At 42.5% G+C, this 24,129-nt stretch overlaps 1 protein-coding gene and 1 long non-coding RNA gene across 2 annotated transcripts; one reads left to right on the forward strand and one right to left on the reverse strand.

Moving 5' to 3' along the window:
- Nucleotides 1-4,857: 4,857 nt before the first annotated feature.
- Nucleotides 4,858-6,052, reverse strand: LOC127912231 (uncharacterized). The gene is made up of 3 exons (XR_008081602.1): nucleotides 5,777-6,052; nucleotides 5,629-5,674; nucleotides 4,858-5,523 (listed from the first exon to the last, which is right to left on the reverse strand). It is a non-coding gene; the product is annotated as an uncharacterized LOC127912231 (long non-coding RNA).
- A 1,359-nt stretch (nucleotides 6,053-7,411) lies between these two features.
- On the forward strand, nucleotides 7,412-23,960 carry LOC118358931 (mitogen-activated protein kinase 1-like). Its single transcript, XM_035736953.1, has 9 exons — nucleotides 7,412-7,817; nucleotides 9,383-9,565; nucleotides 11,956-12,145; nucleotides 12,943-13,059; nucleotides 13,193-13,307; nucleotides 14,601-14,732; nucleotides 16,253-16,362; nucleotides 19,869-19,997; nucleotides 20,146-23,960. The coding sequence occupies exons 1-8, from the start codon at nucleotides 7,615-7,617 to the stop codon at nucleotides 19,986-19,988; spliced, it is 1,170 nt and encodes a 389-aa protein (XP_035592846.1). The 5' UTR covers nucleotides 7,412-7,614; the 3' UTR covers nucleotides 19,989-19,997; nucleotides 20,146-23,960.
- Nucleotides 23,961-24,129: the final 169 nt, after the last annotated feature.

Genomic DNA, 24,129 nt, shown 5'->3' on the forward strand with positions numbered 1-24,129 from the left:
TATTTTGTGCCTGTCTTTGGCCTCAGGTGGGGAGATTATTCCAACAAGCTTTCTCTACCCTTAACCGTGTTCTGAACACCTCCAAAGCAAAGGTCATGTGGTTCGGTAAGAAGAATGCCCCTCCTCCCACAGGTGAGCTTGAGGTAGTCACCTCATACAAGTACTTGGGAGTATGGCTAGACGGTGCACTGTCCTTCTCTCAGCACATATCAAAGCTGCAGGCTAAAGTTAAATCTAGATTTGGTTTCCTCTATTGTAATCGCTCCTCTTTCACCCCAGCTGTCAAACTAACCCTGATTCAGATGACCATCCTACCCATGCTAGATTACGGAGACACAATTTATAGATCGGCAGGCAAGAGTGCTCTCGAGCGGCTAGATGTTCTTTAACATTCGGCTATCAGATTTGCCACCAATGCTCCTTATAGGACACATCACTGCACTATATACTCAGGTAAACCGGTCATCTCTGTATACCCATCGCAAGACAAACTGGTTGATGCTTATTTATAAAAACCTCTTATGCCTCACCCCCCCTATCTGAGATATCTACTGCAGCCCTCATTCTCCACATACAACACCCGTTCTGCCAGTCACACCCGTTCTGCCAGTCACATTCTGCTCGCTATTATCCAGACGGCGGGCTCAGTACAGGTGCATCAAAGCGGGGACCGAGAGACTGAAAAACAGCTTCTATCTCAAGGCCATCAGACTGTTAAACAGCCATCAATAAAATTGAATGGCTGCTGCCAACATACTGACTCAACTCTAGCCACTTTAATAATGGAAAAATGTATGTAATAAATGTATCACTAGCCACTTTAAACAATGCCACTCTATATAATGTTTACATACCCTACATTACTCATCTCATATGTACATACTGTACTCTATACCATCTACTGCATCTTGCCTATGCCGTTCGGCCATCACTCATTCATATATTTTTATGTACATATTCTTATTAATTCCTTTACACTTGTGTGTATAAGGTAGTTGTTGTGAAATTGTTAGGTTAGATTACTTGTTAGGTATTACTGCATGGTCAGCACTAGAAGCACAAGCATTTCGCTACACTCGCATTAACATCTGCTAACCATGTGTATGTGACAAATAAAATTTGATTTGATTTGTATGCAGTTTATATTACAACTTCTTGTGTTTTGTCTTAATGATTGTTCTTTAGTAAATAAACACTCAACCGTGTGTTAGTCCGAGAAACATTAACTAGTTTTATGTTTGTGAAACCTTGAAATGTACACAATGAGAAGTGATTTTGTAACCATAGTTTTGAATGGGTAATTGTATCAAATATATATCATTGTATGTTTGAATTGGCGTTCAACATAAACTATTTTCCTCCCTGCCTTGTAAACCCATTCTTGTAAGTTGGAGCTACTGTACAGGATTTTCTGTGGCTGCTGTAAAGTTTTGAGCACTTGCCAAGATGTTGACATTTCTGGGTATGTTTCACCTGTAACATAATAATAATAATGATTATGATAATAATAATATTTCTATATGATTTTTTTAATAATAATACAAATCTGTCAATCAAACAAATGGATTTCTTAAAAGCCCTTTTTGCATCTGCAGTTGTCACAAAGTGTTTTACAGATACCCAGTCTAAAAACCTACGACCCATCAATGCATATCCCGAAGCACAGCATCTAGGAAACACTCCCTAGGAGTCCTAAACCAAGGATTAAAACTAGAGAGGAACCATGCTCCATGGGCTGTGCTGAGTGGACGTTTAAGAGTACATGTGCCCCTTATTGTTATTCAAGATGTTCCAACGTCCGTAGATGACCATTAAGGTCAAATAATAAACAGGTGGCTATAGAGTGGGCAAAAGTTCAACACTCAGCAGTCAATGTAATGTCTTTTGTCTTTTTCATAGCCTGAGAGAGAGAGAGAGAGAGAGAGAGAGAGAGAGAGAGAGAGAGAGAGAGAGAGAGATCTATTACATAAAGTTATCACATATGTAATTATATTAATAATTTCCTCAAAATTGTCTTTCATAACTGTTGCAAAACATTGAAACGGTGTTAAATATTTTACTCTGGTATACATTGTGAGAGGTAGTAGAGAGAGAGAGTAATATTACCCGGTTAAAGAACATAAATGGTTAAAGAAAAGTGTGATAAATAAAAACATACACCAATTTAATTTAAGCACCAAAAAAACTGACAGCTGTGCCATATAAATTGCAAAATAGTTGGGAAGAGAATTTCGATGTACCCATTCCATGGCACATGGTTTATGAATTGATATGCAAAACAATGCCAGATTCAAAACTTCAAATTTTTACATTTAAATACTATAAAAAATTATTGCAACCAATGGAATGTAATGGACATGGGGGATACAATCTTTCCAGCTCTGAAGAGTTTGCTATGAGGAGGCAGAGTAATTCGATCATTTATTTTGGCATTGTCCATATGTAACTCGTTTTTGCACACAGGTCCTTGAATGGATGAAGAATTGCAACATTTGCCTCAAACTAACACTGCAGAAAGCACTACTGGGTGATTCAATAATACAATAATTATTTTATCAAAAATCTTTATTTTTAATTTACAATCTGTAGAAGCTATGAGAATAGAAAGGTTAAGTACTTTTGTGAAACATCACAGCACAGTTGAAAAATATACGCCAAATAGAAATCCAAATGGATGGTGTTAAGAGATAGATGGGAGGGGTTGAATGGAGCTGAAGGGTGGGACTAATAACAAGATAACCAATGTAAAACATACGGTGTCTATTAAATGTATGTAGGTTCAGAAATTTAGTGAAATAGCTGTTACAAATAGAAATCAAACTGGATGAACATCAGAAATAATAATATCGCGTCTTGTGACGGCCGGCCGCCCAACAACCTGCCCGCTTGACCCTATCCCCTCCTCTCTTCTCCAGACCATTTCCGGAGACCTTCTCCCTTACCTTACCTCGCTCATCAACTCATCCCTGACCGCTGGCTACGTCCCTTCCGTCTTCAAGAGAGCGAGAGTTGCACCCCTTCTGAAAAAACCTACACTCGATCCCTCCGATGTCAACAACTACAGACCAGTATCCCTTCTTTCTTTTCTCTCCAAAACTCTTGAACGTGCCGTCCTTGGCCAGCTCTCCCGCTATCTCTCAGAATGACCTTCTTGATCCAAATCAGTCAGGTTTCAAGACTAGTCATTCAACTGAGACTGCTCTTCTCTGTATCACGGAGGCGCTCCGCACCGCTAAAGCTAACTCTCTCTCCTCTGCTCTCATCCTTCTAGACCTATCGGCTGCCTTCGATACTGTGAACCATCAGATCCTCCTCTCCACCCTCTCCGAGTTGGGCATCTCCGGCGCGGCCCACGCTTGGATTGCGTCCTACCTGACAGGTCGCTCCTACCAGGTGGCGTGGCGAGAATCTGTCTCCTCACCACACGCTCTCACCACTGGTGTCCCCCAGGGCTCTGTTCTAGGCCCTCTCCTATTCTCGCTATACACCAAGTCACTTGGCTCTGTCATAACCTCACATGGTCTCTCCTATCATTGCTATGCAGACGACACACAATTAATCTTCTCCTTTCCTCCTTCTGATGACCAGGTGGTGAATCGCATCTCTGCATGTCTGGCAGACATATCAGTGTGGATGACGGATCACCACCTCAAGCTGAACCTCGGCAAGACGGAGCTGCTCTTCCTCCCGGGAAGGACTGCCCGTTCCATGATCTCGCCATCACGGTTGACAACTCCATTGTGTCCTCCTCCCAGAGCGCTAAGAACCTTGGCGTGATCCTGGACAACACCCTGTCGTTCTCAACTAACATCAAGGCGGTAGCCCGTTCCTGTAGGTTCATGCTCTACAACATCCGCAGAGTACGACCCTGCCTCACACAGGAAGCGGCGCAGGTCCTAATCCAGGCACTTGTCATCTCCCGTCTGGATTACTGCAACTCGCTGTTGGCTGGGCTCCCTGCCTGTGCCATTAAACCTCTACAACTCATCCAGAACGCCGCAGCCCGTCTGGTGTTCAACATTCCCAAGTTCTCTCACGTCACCCCGCTCCTCCGCTCTCTCCACTGGCTTCCAGTTGAAGCTCGCATCCGCTACAAGACCATGGTGCTTGCCTACGGAGCTGTGAGGGGAACGGCACCTCAGTACCTTCAGGCTCTGATCAGTCCCTACACCCAAACAAGGGCACTGCGTTCATCCACCTCTGGCCTGCTCGCCTCCCTACCACTGAGGAAGTACAGTTCCCGCTCAGCCCAGTCAAAACTGTTCGCTGCTCTGGCTCCCCAATGGTGGAACACACTCCCTCACGACGCCAGGACAGCGGAGTCAATCACCACCTTCCGGAGACACCTGAAACCCCACCTCTTTAAGGATAACCTAGGATAGGATAAAGTAATCCCCCCCCCCCCTTAAAAGATTTAGATGCACTATTGTAAAGTGGCTGTTCCACTGGATGTCATAAGGTGAATGCACCAATTTGTAAGTCGCTCTGGATAAGAGCGTCTGCTAAATGACTTAAATGTAAATGTAAAATAAAGGAAGGACTAAAAACAAACAAAATATAACTATTGTAAAATAGATTGTGTCTGTAAAATGGGTATAAGATGTATAAACTGAAGGTAGAAGCCTAAGTGTCATTGTTTATTCGTTTACTCCAATTGGGGTAAGGGTGGTAGGGTTTGTGGAGAATAATAAAGGTATATTCTAAAAAAAAGTGTGTATATCTATATAGGTATGTGTATGTATATGTGTGTATATGTGTAATCGGTGCTGTACTGCACCGCTGTAACTCTGCGTTGTGTGTGGTTGATTGAGACTATAGACGTGGACTTTGGAGATCAGGTTGTTTTAATGAATCAGAATTCACTCTCTGCATCCTGCATCCAGATGAAAATAAAACATTTGTAGAGCACCTATGTTCTGAGCATCGTTGACCTCTTTCTCTCATAGTGCATCAAAATGATTTTAGAATACAAAAATGAGTACAGCCTCTCCTTACTATGCATCAACACACAACATATATTTTACATAGATAAAACCACATATCTGCATCTAAAAACAAAATAAAACATTAGAGAATATATGTTCTGCGAACCGTCGCCTCTTTCTACAACATATGCACAATACAAGGGACTGGGATCATTTGAGGTGCTAGCCATCGTTCACACATACAATAAAGGGCGTGCTAATACCTTAGCTAGCTTTTAACCACATGTTGAATACAGAATGTTAATTTCATCCTAAAAAGTACAAGTACGGCCTCCCGGGTGGCGCAGTACTGCAGCGCCAGCTGTGCCACCAGACTCTGGATTCGTGCCCAGGCTCCTTCGTAACCGGCCGCGACCGGGAGGTCCGTGGGGCTACGCACAATTGGAGGGTTTGGCGAGTTTGTCTCATCGGGCACCAGCGACTCCTGTGGCGGGCCGGGCGCAGTGCGCGCTAACCAAGGTTGCCAGGTGCAGGGTGTTTCCTCAGACACATTGGTGCGGATGGCTTCCGGGTTGGACGAGTGCTGTGTTTTAAGAACCTGATGAAATTCACAAAGTACTTTAACAACTGTTAAATGTGCATATATGGATATATATTTACAACAAAAAAAGATATGGGGATTGGAAATTATGCAGACAATTACATTGATGGAAGCAACAATCTTTCCGCAATATTAAGCTGATCCACCCCTAAGAAAAAAAAAAAGAAAAGGGCTATAGTAACACTTTTCTACTCATTTATTACTTCTGAAGTACTTGTAGCGCTGAGTGAAAATGGTTTTGAAATCTCACAGTATCAATTTTGCTGTAGCTTTCTTTTATGCCTTCTTCATTCCTGCAAACACCGTCATCTGAGCCAGCCGATTAGCCCGCGGAAACCGAATGTGCACTTGATTTGCTCTCTGGGCATACCGGGAATGCAGTTTGTTTCTCTAGTCTAGACACATGAAATGGTTAAAAACGGTAAAAGTTGGCAAACCCGGCAGCTGAATTGAGTGTATCTACTGCCAACAGCCACCATTTTCTCCTTAATTTCGACGTTGTCTCATCGCTGACACTCCCCGAGCGGCGAAGGTGTCGTCATTATTGTTAAGTTTTCTACAGAAATATTGCGCAGCAGTCTCGGGACTACTGCGCGCACGCAGAAGTTTAGAGGGAACATTGGTTGTTTATCCTATCCACTATATTCATATATTGCTTACACCTCCCCTATCTGTGTTCAAATTCGTTTATCAAAACCTTCATGTGATTGTTGTTCATGCTTCATACTTGAGTCATTTTCTATTAAGGTATACTCAAGTATGAATGGAAACAATGAACTTACAATGACCGTGATATAGTGGTGTAAAGTACTTATTTTTTGACAACTTTTAGTTTTACTTCACTACATTCCGCAGGACAAGAAAATTGTCCAATTCACCACATATCAAGACAACAACTCATGGTCATCCCTTCAGCCTCTGATCTGGTGGACTCACTAAACACAAATGCATCTTTTGTAAATGATGTCTGAGTGTTGGAGTGTGCCCCTGGCTATCCATTCATTTTAAAAACAAGAAAAAGGTGCCATCTGCTTTGCTTAAAAGAAGGAATTTAAAAATATTTTTTAAACTTTTGATACTTAAAGTATATTTTAAAAATGACATTTACTTTTGATACTAAAGTATGTTTAGAACCATATACTTTTAGACTTTTACTCAAGTAGTATTTTACTGGGTGACTTTTACTTAAGTACGTTTCTATTGAGGTATCTATACTTTTACTCAAGTATGACAATTGGGTACTTTGTCCACCACTGCTGTGATATGTGGTTGTCCCAACCAGCTATCTTAAGATTTTTTTATATTTTTTATTGAACTAGGCAAGTTAGTTAAGAACAAATGCTTATTTACAATGACGGCCGACCCCAGCCAAATCCAGACGACGCTAGGCCAATTGTGTGCCGCCCTATGGGACTCCCAATCAAGGCCGGTTGTGATACAGCCGGGATCGAACCAGGGTCTGTAGTAACGTCTCTAGCACTGAGATGCAGTGCCTTAGACTGCTGCACCACTCGGGAGGCCCTAGGTGAATGCAATAAGTGTAAGTCGCTCTGGATAAGAACGTCTGCTAAATGACTAACATGTAAATGTAAAATGGGTTGTAAAAATACATGAAACATGTCCTGGGTGTGGGGAAAATGGGGAAATAAAGGTTTTTATCACAATCAACATCACATTGGATCACTTTTAAATGCGGAAGACACATTTCAGTTGAATACATTCAAGTGGAACTGACTAGGTATCCCCTTAACGGAAGACACATTTCAGTTGAATGCATTCAGTTGCACAACTGACTAGGTATCCCCCTTTCCCTTTGATTTGGGTTCGGTTTAAATTGTTCTATTCAGCCTGCCATCCAGATGGTGGCAGTAACGCATAGTTGGGATGTCAACCGCTGCTAAAATTCCAAAGCAAAGAAGAACTAGAAACGAATTCATTTACACACTCTGGAGGGGGGCATTGAACGACTCGTATTCATCCGTCAACGAAACATATTTAACATTCCTATCAACCTGAAGTCATTTCTAGAGGTTACGCCAGGCCACCTCCCAAATATTGACTGAAAGTAGTAGATTTCTAGACTGAATCATGGCGGATTCGAGCAACAGTGCTGCTTCGACTGGAGCTACAGGATCGAATACTAGTGCCGCCGGGGCTGTTGAGCCGGAGGGAGCTACTGGAGCTGCGGGGATCAAGCCCGTGTTGGAGGTGGTAAAGGGGCAGAACTTTGACGTTGGACCCCGCTATGTCAACCTCTCGTACATCGGGGAAGGGGCCTATGGAATGGTTTGGTAAGAGAAAATAAACAATGTTCGCCGTAAAAACGTTGCCTTCAGTATATATATATATATATTTTTTTTTAAACAAGCCAGCTAAGCTTCGCCTGAAGGCGTTGGCTAGCTCACTGCCTCCCCATATCGCCTAATAATTGACATATTGACAACTAACGTTATCTGGATGTAAACGCACAAGTCTGCACATACCCTTGTTGTGTATTCAATTGCACTTAACGTTACCACTTGTAGTGAAACTATTTATACGTAGTTAACTGGCTAGCTAGCAACAGATTGACAGCGTTTGGCTCACTTATCTAGCTAACGTTACAGTAGTTAGGTTTGTAGGTAATTACTAGCTAGCTACGCTGTGTGGTTTTAGTATGTTTTGATGCCCACCTATTGTATCCCAGTAACGTGCACAATTGCATAAAACGAACAAGCTAGTTTCTACAAGACACAGCATACGTCATTTGTAGTACATTGGGGCAAACAACGCTAGCAATCTAGATAGTTTGCAAACTAACTAGCTATATTATAACCGCAACGCAGGCTAACTTGCTAGCTAAAAACGTTCTTACAAATAGCTACCTAACTAGCTAAGTCGCTAATAGGCGTGGTTATTATGAGGCTGCCAAAATCTTTTTCAATACAGGAAGTGGGATGAAGTGATTGCGCAGGTCTTTGTAATGTTAATACATTTAAACAGTCCATCGTTCACACCGCGTGAGTCGATTTTTGAGGGGTCAACTGTTACTAGCTCGTTATTTACCGGTAGCTAACTAAACAGTTCGTTGGTTAGTTAACCAACCTCACTGATCGTACCACTAGTTTTCTAATAGAAAATGTCTCGCGAGGCTTTCTGTGCAATGTTGCATAGTGCACAAGGTGGGCGAGATAATTGTTTAATTAAGCAAGATCAAAGATTGAGTTTAGCACGATTTCAGATGTTTTTATTGGTCCTTATATGGTAAAGGGAAGCAGACTTTACAGCTATATGCAGTATCAACATTTTATCTACCTCTTGTAGGTGTATGGATGTCAAGTCAGCAAGGCAAGTTTTGACTTGCGAGTCAAGGCAAGCATTTCTGACCTTATCCAAGTTAACTAAACAATGGGAAAGTGTTACACCATTATTTCATACTTGACAGTTTTGACCAAATGCAGAACTTCCTAGGGCACGCCATAGCAAGCACACTGAATGTAATCAAAACCGTGTATAGACTGAATATTTATTTTTAATGGCTCAAGAACGTTTACATTTCCTTGACAGTTGTATTTACTAAGTTGTCAATTAGAGCCTAACCTTTAATAATTCAATATGAGCCCCTCTTCTGCAATGGTTCCTCTGGTTGTCTCATTGTGCTCATGCTCACGTGTCAGTCATCACTGTGTCACTATTATAAAGAACTGCCATGTCATATGCAATGTACTGGGCTTATTGTGCAGGTTGTAACTGGAGCCCTCTCTTCCCCATCTCTCCCCCACATCTTTCTCTCTCCCTGTCTCTCTCTTACATCCCATCTCTCCTAACTCTCCCCCATATCTCTCCCTCTATCTTCTCTCTCCTCCACCCCACGCAGCTCGGCCAATGACGGCATGACAGATTCTCGCGTGGCCATTAAGAAGATAAGTCCATTTGAGCATCAGACGTACTGTCAGCGCACACTGAGGGAGATCAAGATCCTGCTGCGGTTCCGCCATGAAAACATAATCAGCATCAACGACATCCTGAGGGCCCGCCGCATCGAGTGCATGAGGGACGTGTATTCTTTTACCCAGAAAGGGGGATACCTAGTCAGTTGTACAACTGAATAAATTCAAATGAAATGTGTCTTCCACATTTAACCCAACCCATCTGAATCAGAGACAAATGGGGAATCTGTCTGTCTGTCTGTCTGTCTGTCTGTCTGTCTGTCTGTCTGTCTGTCTGTCTGTCTGTCTGTCTGTCTGTCTGTCTGTCTGTCTGTCTGTCTGTCTGTCTGTCTGTCTGTCTGTCTGTGTGTCTGTCTGTCTGTGTGTCTGTCTGTCTGTCTGTCTGTCTGTGTGTCTGTCTGTCTGTCTGTCTGTCTGTCTGTCTGTCTGTCTGTCTGTCTGTCTGTCTGTCTGTCTGTCTGTCTGTCTGTCTGTCTGTCTGTCTGTCTGTCTGTCTGTCTGTCTGTCTGTCTGTCTGTCTGTCTGTCTGTCTGTCTGTCTGTCTGTCTGTCTGTCTGTCTGTCTGTCTGTCTGTCTGTCTGTCTGTCTGTCTGTCTGTCTGTCTGTCTGTCTGTCTGTCTGTCTGTCTGTCTGTCTGTCTGTCTGTCTGTCTGTCTGTCTGTCTGTCTGTCTGTCTGTCTGTCTGTCTGTCTGTCTGTCTGTCTGTCTGTCTGTCTGTCTGTCTGTCTGTCTGTCTGTCTGTCTGTCTGTCTGTCTGTCTGTCTGTCTGTCTGTCTGTCTGTCTGTCTGTCTGTCTGTCTGTCTGTCTGTCTGTCTGTCTGTCTGTCTGTCTGTCTGTCTGTCTGTCTGTCTGTCTGTCTGTCTGTCTGTCTGTCTGTCTGTCTGTCTGTCTGTCTGTCTGTCTGTCTGTCTGTCTGTCTGTCTGTCTGTCTGTCTGTCTGTCTGTCTGTCTGTCTGTCTGTCTGTCTGTCTGTCTGTCTGTCTGTCTGTCTGTCTGTCTGTCTGTCTGTCTGTCTGTCTGTCTGTCTGTCTGTCTGTCTGTCTGTCTGTCTGTCTGTCTGTCTGTCTGTCTGTCTGTCTGTCTGTCTGTCTGTCTGTCTGTCTGTCTGTCTGTCTGTCTGTCTGTCTGTCTGTCTGTCTGTCTGTCTGTCTGTCTGTCTGTCTGTCTGTCTGTCTGTCTGTCTGTCTGTCTGTCTGTCTGTCTGTCTGTCTGTCTGTCTGTCTGTCTGTCTGTCTGTCTGTCTGTCTGTCTGTCTGTCTGTCTGTCTGTCTGTCTGTCTGATTTATTTATTTAATTTATTACTAGTGGTGGGTAGGCTAAATAAATACAACAGAATAGGCCTAATTAAAATAATAGTAATTAAGGAACCGAAATATGCAGGGAAGAGCATGCCCAGAGCTCATGGCTGAACAGTCCCCGGATTGAAATTGGACTGGGTTGAAGGCCAACCTTGTTATTATAATTTTTATTATTATTATTTTTTTTTACATCTGCTCCACCCACCTGCAAAACAAGCATGGCTCCTCGCTCCACTCAGCTCACATGCTCTGGTGTGGTATTAAAAAAATATTCAGCTTTTCGTAGAATTGCATGAAATGGGTTTAATCAAAGGCTATTTTTTTCTCAGACCAGCAAATACCTTGATAGATTTATGAAATTCATCCAGCCTGTATCACAATCGGCTGTGGTTGGGAGTCCCAATTATTCCTAACTGACTTGCCTAGTTAAATAAAGGTAAATACATTTTTAAAAATGCTTTTATTATAAAGTTTAAAAAACAGTTTCTGAAACTGCATAGCTAAGGCTCTGGTCTGTCCAAGGAGTGAGGGTAAATGGTATGCATTTTCTCTGCTATATACCTTGTTTTAATTATTTTGGGGGGTATAGGGGAGGGTCTGAAAAAATTACATTTGTGGGAGGGTCTGGTACAAATATTTTACTGAAGGGAGGGCCATCCATTTTCATTTAAGAGTTGTCCAATTTTTCTCCAAGTATCCCTCATTATAAATAACGTGCAGTCCCTAAATGTTTTGCATGAATGCAGTATTTCCTTGTTCCTAGGTTGATGACTTAACCTTTGTTTTCAGTGTTATAATTCCATCCAGAAGCATTGTAAAATAAGCAAATTCATTGGACCTGCGCTGAAGCGAAAATTACTGGAAGTAAATGTTAGCAATACAGGGGGGACTACGTGATATTATTATGGGTGTGTAAAGGCCTTTGTTTACTAAAAATCCACCAAAAATTCACACTTAATACAGGGAATTGTTTACGGTCAGGTTCAAATGGATATGTGGTTGTTGTCCCGTAGTGCCTGTAACTGTCATATTCCTCTTCATCCTCTGTTGTCTCTTTAAATGGTGCCCCCTGCTGGTTCCCAGCTATATAGTGCTGAACCTCATGGAGACGGGCCTTTTCAAGCCTAGATCTAACAGAATAACATGGATTATGGTTTGGTCCCCCTCTGTTCGTTAGGCTCCTTAACCCCTTGTTTCCCAGCTACATAGTGCAGGACCTGATGGAGACAGACCTGTACAAGCTCCTGAAGACCCAGATGTTGAGCAACGACCACACCTGCTACTTCTTGTACCAGATCCTGAGAGGCCTGAAGTACATCCACTCTGCCAACGTGCTGCACCGTGACCTCAAGCCCTCCAACCTGCTCATCAACACCACCTGCGACCTCAAGGTAATGATAACCAGAATACTACTACTAACCCTATATCTACAATACTACTACTGCTAACTATAACACTATAACTAACCCCAACTGTAACCTTAAGGCATGGTTAGCTACCCATTGGTCTAAGATCGGGGCTGATATTTATAAAACGTTTCAGAGTATAAGTGCTGTTCTATGGTCAGTATTGCCTTTTCAATTATTTTTTATTTATCTAGCTAGGCAAGTCAATTAAGAACAAATTCTTATTTTACAATGACGGCCTAACCAGGCCAAACCCTCCCCAAATCAGGACAACGCTGGGCCAGTTGTGCGCCACCCTATGGGATTACAGATCACTGCCGGTTGTGATACAGCCCTGGATCAAACCAGGGTCTGTAGTAACGCCTCTAACACTGAGATGCAGTGCCTTTGACCGCTGCGCCACTTGGGAGCCTTAACTATTGCCTACCACTGGGCGCGAACTCGTGATACTCAGTTCACTAATGGACAGGAGGCACCTGATCCTAGATCAGCACTTTTTCTCTGAGACACTTATGAATACGCCTATGTTTACCCTAGCTATCACCCAATCATAACCATTAGAGAGTGGGGAAATCTAACCTTGGACCAGTGGTTAGGGTCTAACCAAGGTGTGAAGAAAAGTATCTACACTCTAACCAGAAGAGGGCGTTGTGATGATTTGCTGGCATGAACAGGCCCGTATTTATTCCGCCGATTCTGTTGCAAATTGTTTTTTAAGTTGAAGCTTTGCATATGTGTGTCTACATGCTTCTCTGCGTGTTTTAACGAGCCTCTTCCGTCAGATCTGTGACTTTGGGCTGGCACGGATAGCTGACCCAGAGCATGACCACACAGGCTTCCTGACAGAGTATGTGGCTACGCGCTGGTACAGGGCTCCCGAGATCATGCTCAACTCCAAGGTGTGTGTGTGTGTGTGTGTGTGGACTGTGCATTGATTCCATGTCTGTGGACCATGTTTTCTCTGTCAGGGCTACGCCTAGTCCTTTGTGTATGTGAATGAATGTGTTTGTACTAACTCCGTGTGTTGTTCAGGGCTACTCCAAGTCCATTGATATCTGGTCAGTGGGCTGTATCCTGGCTGAGATGCTGTCCAACAGGCCCATCTTCCCTGGGAAGCACTACCTGGACCAGCTCAACCACATACTGGGTGAGAGAGAGAGACAGGTTGCGATCCAAATGGCAGCCTAATCCCTATCTAGTGCACTTCTTTTGACCAGAGCCTTATGGGCCCTAGTCAAAAGTAGGACAATATAATATAATAATAATATATGCCATTTAGCAGACGCTTTTATCCAAATATAAAGGGAATAGGGTGTGACACTCCCTCAAACTTTTGCATGACTTGCTGTGTGCTCTTTTCTGAAATACCCTTTGGAAATATCCTTGACTTTGGCTTCTGTCTGTGAGAAGGGTGAACATGCAAAACTTACCTGAACTTGCCTTATACACTGAACAAAAATAGTTCCTCAGTATCTTGTCACGGTATATCTATGCATTCAAATTGCCATTGGTAAAATGAAATTGTGTTCGTTGTCTGTAGCTTTTGCCTGCCCATACCATAACACCACCGCCACCATGGGGCACTCTGTTGACATCCGCAAACCACTCGCCCACACAACGGCATAGACTCTGTCTGCCATCTGCCCGGTACAATTGAAACCAGGATTCATTGCTGAAGAGCACACTTCTCCAGTGTGCCAGTGGCCATTGAAGGTGTGCATTTGCCCACTGAACTCTGTTCCGACGCAGAACTGCAGTCAGGTCAAGACCCTGGTGAAGATGACAAGGACGCAGATGAGCTTCCCTGCGAAGGTTTCTGAGAGTTTGTGCAGAAATTCTTTGGTTGGGCAAACCCACAGTTTCATCAGCTGTCCGGGTGGCTGGTTTCAGACAATCCTGAATCTGGATTTGGAGGTCCTGTGCTGGCTTGCTTCCATTAGGTCTGCAGTTGTGAGACCAGTTGGACATATTGTAAAATTTTCCAAAACGACGCGGTCAAGAAATTAACATTAAATTCTCTGGCAACAGCTCTGGTGGACATTCCTGCAGTCAACATGACAATTGCATGCTCCCTCAACTTGAGACATCTGTGGCATTGTGTTGTGTGACAAAACTGCACATTTTAGAGGGGCCTTTTATTACCCCCAGTGCAAGGTGCACCTGTGTAATGATCGTTCTGTTTAATCAGCTTTTTGATATTCCACACCTATCAGATGGATGGATTATCTGGGCAAAGGAGAAATGCTCACTTAACAGGGATGTAAACAAATTTGTGCACAAATGGATCTCCTGAAACATGGGACTAACACTTCACATGTTGTGCTTATAATTTCCGTTCAGTATAAATGTTATATTTCCATTTTCAAAACATTTCAACTGTTTGCTACCTTGTGTCCTGCTGAACAGGACCCATGTTTAAAGTGTGTGATTGGTTGTGCAGGGATCCTGGGCTCTCCCACTCCGGATGACCTGAACTGCATCATCAACATGAAGGCCAGGAACTACCTGCAGTCTCTGCCTGAGAAACCCAAGGTCCCCTGGAACAAGCTGTTCCCCAAGGCGGACAGCAAGGGTAGAATACACATATACACACATTATTACATTATAGTAATTTATCTTACCCAGAGTGACTTAGATAGTGCATTCATCTTAGAGTCATTAGGTAAGATCGTTATTGTAAGTAAGAGTGTTCTTCAATAAAGCACCTATTAGCTAAGTCAGTGCAAGAAAGGCAAGTACAACAGCATTGTTTTATTATTTTTCACACACGTATGTGTACACCTTCCCATGCTAACACACACAAAATGCATACATTCACAGTTTTCAAATGCATTTGCAAGCATTACATGCGCACACACACACACACACACACACACACACACACACACACACACACACACACACACACTCACACTTCCCTTTTCCTAGCTTCACTAGTGGTCCCTGTTTTCCTACTCATGTGTGAGCTTATATGGGAATACTGGCTTTTGGTACACCGAGTAGACTTCAACCTAGTTCAAATGGTAACATTAGGTGTCTATCCTTCCCTTTCATGTTGGATTGTGGTATTTATGGATAATCTATTGATTTTGGGAAGAACTATCTGTTTAAAGGTCATGAACATTAAAAATCCTGTTTGTCATTCAATTTGGATGAAACAAGATCAAAGTATGTTGACCAAAGTATGAAAATGACTACATTGATCAAGTTTGATCATAAAGTTGGTGGTCCCCTCCCCCATGTCAAACACTTGGATTCAGGAGGTGGGATTAGTAAGGGGATAGGGTGACATCACCCTAACTAATTTTAATACACCAATGGTAACATAATATTCCCTTACCTAATTTAAATAAGTATAGTCTTGTAACCAACATTGGCGAAGTGTGCCAAACTGTGACTGTCAGCAAATATATAATACAAATTTTACACTTCATCTATGGCAAAGATACTTGTATGTTTCTCCTTTCATCTGTGTCTGGTGTTAGTTAGCTAGGTCTTCAGCCAGCTTGAAACAAAAGGGGGGAAGAGTCATTCAGTTGTCAACACATCCGTCAGTGTTGCTGTGAACTGCATCCCAAGAGACATGCCAAACATTGATGCAATTTCGATGTGCTTTGAGTTGCTTTGTGTCTCACAAAATTAGCTTGAGATGATTTTACTGCAACATGACCCCACTGCATCCAAGTTGATTTACACACTACTGGTCAAAAGTTTTAGAACACCTACTCACTCAAGGGTTTTCCTTTGTTTTTACTATTTCCTACATTGTCGAATAGCGTTGAAGACATTAAAACTATGAAATAACAGGTATGGTGTTTTAAAACTTTTGACCGGTTGTGTAGGTGTTTCAAAGAGCTGTCAGTCAAGGCGAGTTCATGAATGTAAGCTCCCCGGCCCACTCAGTATGTCTTTTCAAACTTCCTGGTAGTTAGCCATGAGAGGGGGGGGAATTCATTTTTCTCCGATGTTGAGCATTTCTATCCAAAACAAATATTATAGCTGAGTAACTCAAAAGGCTTTTACATGGGAATCAGAATGCCTGTTAAAGACCTTTTTAACAACACCCGTCTCTCCCTCCTCCCCTCCCTCCAGCTCTGGACCTGCTGGGCCGCATGTTGACCTTTAACCCTATCAAGCGCATCACGGTAGAGGAGGCCCTGGCTCATCCCTATCTGGAGCAGTACTACGACCCCACTGACGAGGTATGACAGCAGCAGGCTGCCCTCACATACACTATAGTGCCCTCACATACTGTAGTGCCCTCACATACTGTAGTGCCCTGTCCAGAAACCATCGAAGGCCCTTTTCACATATGAAATTCATTACTCTGGTTCAATTTCCTGAAGCGTTTGAGAATTCTACAAAATATGTTTTGCTTTCACAATGCCTAGAAATAGACCACATTTTACATGATAGCTTTCTAACGGTCAAAAAGTTCCACGCGGCTCATGCTGTCAAGTCACAATACCTGAAACTTTGGTCCTGGATTGGGGTCCGACTACTCCCGCAGGTCCAGGATTTGTTTCAGCCATGGTTCGTTTGCGTTTTGCACATGCTTTATAGCGTGGCTCAGTAGGGATGCGCATCTTTCCCTCAAGACATTTCGATTCGTATCTAGATACATGGGCTCTGATACGATACAAGAACGATACATTTTAGTTTGAAGCGATTCAGTTCAGAGAACAAATTGATGTGATTCGATACACTAACATTTGAATAAACACATTTTCCATTCTAAATAGAAATCTGCTGCTGGATCTCATGAGCTGGGCTTCTCTGAGCTGTATGTATGTGAGCAAGCCTCGTTCAGCAGGTATAGCCAGTAGCTTACTTTTATTCCAGTAAAACACCATTTTCAACAGTGTATAGATGATAATACCCAAGCAAATTATATGAGTTGTCACTCAACTATAGTAATAAAGCCTAATATCGCGCAAGCCATTTTGGCATTTGAATGCTGAAGGTGCTGTGCAGATGTGCAAGATTCAGGACAGGCAGCCTACCTAGCGTTGGTCAGGGTGTCAGGCTGGGCACAGTGCGCAGTTTGATTAGGATACTGATAGGCGTGTAACGTTTCAACAAACCCACTGTAGCATTGTACTTCTCATATCCCACTCTGGGCTAATGTGATGGGCTGTAACTGCTAAGTAGCTCTCTGTTGCCCTGGCAGTCCGTTCGTACAGTATGTAGTAAGTGCATGGATAATTAATTGATGCCTTCAGCTTGCTTATATAGAGTGGGTACTACTTGTTTGCTGAAATGGGTATGAGAGGGCGAAGTTCATAAGCACTTTCAAGAGGTGCTGAAAACACCCTATTCTTCTCAACCACCGAGAATGGGTGCATATTTGTGGCTATAAACATACCTATTGCTCTTGTAATTTCTTTGGCCTGGTCAGAATCCGCTGCGAAGGGCTGTTTGCTCCAGTGGTAGGAATACTGGGGTGATGTCGGCCCGTCAAAATGAAATCCAATTTTGGTGCCATACACATTTAGCAGATGTTATTGTGGGTGTAGTGAAATGCTTGTGTTCCTCCAACGGTGTAGTAATATCTAACAATTCACAACAATACACACATCTAAAAGTAAAATTATGGAATTAAGAAATGTAGCAATATTAGGACGAGCAATGTCAGTCTGGAGTGTATATGTATGTGATGGGATGTATAGACGTTATGGGCAGTATGTGGATAGAATATTTGGTATATTTGTAGAATACATAGGATAGAATTGTGTGTATGTGGCGCGCACACACAGCAATAGTTAAATAGGATGGCATTGACCAGAGTACAGTAATATACATGTGACATGAGTAAAACAGTATGTAAACATTTATTAAAGTGAGCAGGGATTCCATGTCTATGTACATAGGGCAGCAGGCTCCAAGGTGCAGGGTTGAGTAACCGAGTGGTAGCCGGCTAGTTACAGTGGCTAAGTACCAGGTGGTGATACAGCCCGACAGGATGCATCTGTAAAAGTTTGTTAGGGTCTTAGGGGCCAAGCCAATTTTTTTCCCTGATGTTGATGATGGAGAATTCTCCTGGTTTATCGACCCCACCACTCGCCATTGTACAGAACTGGGTCCCGGCTGCGTATCACAAAAGGACAGTTTGAAATGCGGCAATTGAGATTAAAATGTTTGCATATGGGCACTAGTTGTTTCAACGGAATAGTCTGAAATTGTTTTTTTTCCCCCAGCTCAGAATGACTCGAGGCATACAACATAACGTAGGCATAGCCTATAGGCCTAGTGTTTTTATATATTTTCTTGAATTTATTTATTTGGGTTCACAGTGCGGACCGAAACGAGGTCTCTGTGCTGAACGGTTCGGTACGAGATTTTCAGAAGGTAGAAAGTAATATGAGCAACAACAAAATGTGAATCGGCAATTCTGAACGTTTGAATCTATTTTTTTTCTGACGATGCGTGCTGCATTTGGATCGGTTTGGTGTCCGTGGACCGATGCAGTCGTATCTTAAAAATTTGAATCAGGGACTGATGCGTGTTGTGAATAGTTACATAATTTTGTTGTATACTGTTATTACACTTAAGAAAATATACTTAACAATAATATAAACGCAACATGCAACAATTTCAATGACTATATTGAGATACAGTTCATACAAGGAAATCAGACAAATTAAATAAATTCATTGGCCCTAAATTCATTGGCCCTAATCTATGGATTAAACATGACTGGGCAGGGGTGCAGCTATGGGTGGGCCTGGGAGGCCATAGGCCCACCCCCTGGGGAACCAGTCCCAGCAAATCAGAATGAGTTTTTCTGAACAAAGGGGCTTTATTACAGAGAAATACTCCTCAGTTTCATCAGCTGTCGTAGCTTTTGCCTGCCTATACCATAACCCCACCGCCAACATGGGGCCCTCTGTTGACGTCCTCAAACCACTCGCCCACAAAACGCCATAGACTCTGTCTGCCATCTGCCCAGTACAGTTGAAACCGGGATTAATCTGTGAAGAGCACACTTCTCCAGCGTGCCTGTGGCCATCGATGGTGAGCATTTTCCCACTGAAATTGGTTATGACAATGAACTGTGGTCAGGTCAAGACGCGGTTGAGGACAAAGAGCACACAGATGCGTTTCCCTGAGACTGTTTCTTCCTTGTGCTAACCCACAGTTTCATCAGCTGTCTGGGTGGCTGGTTTCAGATGATCCCGCTGGTGAAGAAACCGGCTGTGGAGGTTTCAGGCTGGCATGGTTACACGTGATCTGCAGTTGTGAGGCCGGTTGGACATACTGCCAAATTCTCTATAGTGACGGAGGGGGCTTGTGCTAGAGACATTAACATTAAATTCTCTGGCAACAGCTCTGATAGACACTCCTGCAGTCAGCATGCCAATTGCACGCTACCTCAACTTGAGACATGTGACATTGTATTGTGACACAGCTGCATATTTTAGTGGCCTTTTAATGTCCCCAGCACAAGGTGCACCTGTGTAATGATCATTATGTTTAATCAGCTTCTTGATATACCACACCTGTCAGGTGGATGAATTATCTTGGCAAAGGAGAAATGCTCCCTAACAGGGATGTAAACTAATTTGTGCACAACATTTGAAAGAAATAAGCTTTTTGTGCGTATGGAAAATTCAGGGATCTTTCATTTCAGCTCATGAAACATGGGACCAACTTTACATTTTGCGTTTCGACTTTTGTTCAGTGTAGTATTTTCATTGTGTGTGTGTAGCCTGTAGCAGAGGAGCCGTTCACCTTCACCATGGAGCTGGATGACCTGCCTAAGGAGAAGCTGAAGGAGCTCATCTTTGAAGAGACGCTCCGCTTCCAGGCCACCTACCAGGGCTCCTGAGACATAAAGGTACACACGCATACATACACTCACATCGCTCCATAACGCTTACTTGAGCTTTGAAAAAGATAGGTGGACATTCTGCTCACACATGAAGACACTTAGCTGTGACGATTTTTCTTTTGTCATTTTCATCTCCTGTTCATATGTGTTTCAGCTTTGAAGACGAGTGACAAAGCGAGTCTTGAAACAGGAAGACTCCAAACGACAAGATACAAAAACAACATATATATATATACAGCATACAAAAAAAAAAGGACCAGAAACATTTAACAGTTAGTATTTTCTTATATATATATTTTTATTTCTATCGCGGGGAAGTTTTTTTTTTGGGTGGGGGGACTGTTGTCTACTTAAAGGAAAGATTCACCCATTTTGAGTGTTATTTTGTTTATGTGCATCTCAGCGACTTTCTATTGATTCCTGGGTTATTTCATGTGTATCCTGAGCTATTGCCAATCAACAGGATGGTATGTCGTAGCATTGTAATAAAGCCGCTCTCACTACACTGTAAGTTAATAGGAATTTGACTGTTATATCGCAAAAACATCTATAATACATGTCAGATTTGGAATACTGGCTGATGTCACATGGGAGGTTGTCATCTCTCGAATGAACCGTTGATCATATTTTTGGGATTAATCCTACCTCGAAATATGTAATTAAACAGAGGGTCCACCACATTTCTCCTATTTGTCTGCTCTTTAAGTTGATGATGCATTTCATGGTTCCATTGCGTATGTCAGACTCTGCTCTGCGAGGCACATCGAGCTGCAGGTTAAACATGGTGAGATTGTAGACTCCTAAATTGATAGTGCTGTTTGTTTAGGCAATTTTACAACTATTTTACATGCTGATATTGACTCTGGTGTTATTTTGTGTAGCTACATTTTGCTAGCCAGCTTGCCAGCCAGCCCATAAAGAGAGCATTGGATTGTGGGTTCCATTTTCACATGTTGCCACCAACCTTATTATAACAACAAAATGAAACATTTGTTCACAAATATATTGTTCTTACATTGACACTGTAAATGATAGGAATTAGTGGTTTTGGGTGGATATTTTCTTTAAGTACTACGGTGCTCATTTTAACCACCATCAGGATACTCTTCCCTCTATCTCTTCTTTAACTGCTTTCTGCGAGGAGTGTGTACTGTTTAAAAAGCAAGACCTTAATCTTACTCCCGTCTGACCGACTCCATTTTACCACTCTTCCCTGTGAGCCTTTTTTTCCCCTCTCTGTAAATCTGTGCTCTTTCTCTCCATCTCTTTCTCACTAGCCACAGTATATGTTACTGTATTAACCAACACCTTAACTGTCTGTCTTGCTCCATGGAATTGTTGTTTGAGAAAAAAAGAGAAAGAAAAGATGGATGGGTGCTGGTTATATGTGTACATACATGGTTTTGTTTGAGTGATCTCATGGCGGTTTGGTTTGTACACCGTTATTTGAATGTTTATGATCAGTCAGGAGTCGTATTTGTATGTTTTGAAGTTTATATTTGACAATAATTTAATGGGTTTTTTTGGGGGTGGGGGCACTGATTTTTAGACATTCTTTACTTGCAAAAACAAACATTCTACATTTTACTGGCATGTTGAAGTTTTATATTTCGTTGTCTTTTCTTTAGAAATGATGTATGTTGTTCATCTAAATGAACATGCATACATTCTTGAAATGTACAAAAGTGGCAAAGGGAGAGTGGGATGGAGGCATGGAGAGACGAGAAATGGCTTAAATGCTCTTTGTGCTGTAGCCCACATCTGGCTTTCTCTATCCACACTTATAAAGAGGACTTCAGAGTTTTCCGATAGAAATGCATGACCTAGAACAGGCAGGATAACCCCACATCTTAGACATGCTGATGTGATTTCCCTATTCTTTCTGTGCTAGTCTCTGACTCACTAACACCGATCAGCGACATGCCACAGACCCTCACCGGTCCTTACATGGGAGGTTAAGAAAAAAAACTCCAATCTTTGTTGGAGAGGGGTACCTATAGTATGTTTCTCTTTGCCCAAAACCAAATTCAACTTGAAATCGGCCTCCATATTAGAAAATGTTAAGTTCTCTGCCTGTTTGCCATTCCTCCCTCTCTCCTCCCTTTATGTGTCTGGTATCGTTTCAGGGAGGACAGTGATCTGTAAATACTGTTCATTTATTTAGTTGTGGAGGGTGGCAGGCAGAATCAGCAGATTTCCGGCTGACCTATACTTCAAGCTTGTGTTAAACTGATAATGGTTGCCATGGTTACGGTGTCTATGGTAATTAGTGGCTGATTTGCTCTTTGTTTTATGGTGATTGTTGCTCAGAGCTTAACGCATCGCTGTCAGATCTCCGAATGTCACATTTTCCACTCGCATCTAACAGTGGACTGCTCCATTTTGCCATAGCACATCCTCAGCCCCTCAGAAGCTATAAGCCTCTATTCATTGGTAGAAGTGGCCCTACTTTCAGATCTGGGATCAGTTTAGCCTCTCCTAATCCTTACAAGGAGGCGGAGAGTAAATCTGAGGCCAGGTCTGTGTTCAGTACATTCTGGAACGTTCAATTGAACGCAAGCAATGCTGTACTGAACGACCAGTTGATAAACAGGGAGGGGTTGAGTAACGCTGTCAGCATGGTTACTGCCCTTTTTAAAACGCTGTCAGTTATGAGCAAACACACATCAAAGTGTGTTCAAGAATGTTTTTGGGAAACCGTTCCGCAACGTAGCAAATGTTCAAGCGAACTGAACGCACCTCTGATCGATCAGTGCATATGTGCAGTATCATCCATTCCACATCCCTCGATTACCAGCCATGCTATACTCAAAGGGCTTTCCCTCTCAGGTCCCACCCACCTTACATTTATCTTGCTTCTGATTGGCTGAGACCTCCCAAACCACATCCCAGGTTGTGCTGCCATTTGTTGACTCATTTCTTTTTCTCTTATTTCCTCCTGTACATATTCCCCATCATGGCTAGAAATTACAGCAGATCCGATTTTAAAAGGTGAGGAGCCTTTCTTGAGTGACATCTGTCAGTCATGTTGGGGGAAGAGGGGTTACTCGGGTCAATCATCTCAATCATCGCACCTGCACTTTGCCACAGTAACCAAACTTTTTCCCCTTCTGTTTTTTTTCTTTCTTGTTTTATTTTTTTAACTGTTTCTCTTAAATCAAGACATTGGCCTACTCTTTTGCAGTTAATTACATTTCTTATTTTTCCTCCCTCCAATCTGCTTGCTTTTCTGGGCAGATTTTTCATGGAAGCTCACTGGAGCTCGTCACACTTTTTATTGAGTGTGTGCGTGTCAAGTGTCCTAACACATGTTTGCGGTTTCACACCCTGGTCCGCACTGTTTCATTGTGTGTGTATAGTCTGTGGTTGAAACACAGCAGACACTACTCCAATCGGCAGGATGTATGCATGTGTCTCTGTGTTTTGTTGTTTTGAAACGCACTCCAGAGGCTTTCCCCTTACTTGTATCTGCATGTTTGGATTCTTGTGACTGTCTGTGTCGTTCTCTGACCAAAAGCTGCTTTACTATCCCCCAACCCCTTTTTACCCCCCTCCCACCAGCGACACGACCCAACTGACCGCCAGTCTCATCGGAGGACCATGCGAATGAACCAACGGGACCATGTTTGCAATACGCAATCACTCACTTTTTCACAGATACACACATCATTGCACACCACATATGCACACGCACACAATACATGAATAAAACATGCATAGTCAGGCATTTTTCTAAATAATGTCCTTTTTTAATTAAATGGCTGTTATTATTATAGTGAGTTTATTTTTTTTTTATATACATAAGGGAGTTTAAAAAAAAATGTTTTTATTTCTCTTTTTTGTTTCACTTATGGTTGTGCTATAACTAGTAGTGTTTTCACAGATATGAGCTATTGAGGGTTATCGTCTGAGTATTATGAATTAAACAATTATATACATATAATAAATACAATTCCTGATACTGGTAAACTGTCTGTTGGTTTTCTTTGTCTTATGGTCTGTCCTTGTTCGTGGTACTGAATGGCAGTGTGGACAGCGTTATAGAAATATCTTAGGCTAACAGTGAATTTACCAGTAATATTAGCTGTTAACGTGTCACAACCGGCTAAAAAAAAGAGTAATCTCCTCCCTCCTGTTC

This window comes from Oncorhynchus keta, chromosome 26 (genome assembly GCF_023373465.1).
Source record: "Oncorhynchus keta strain PuntledgeMale-10-30-2019 chromosome 26, Oket_V2, whole genome shotgun sequence".
Lineage (NCBI taxonomy): Eukaryota > Metazoa > Chordata > Actinopteri > Salmoniformes > Salmonidae > Oncorhynchus > Oncorhynchus keta.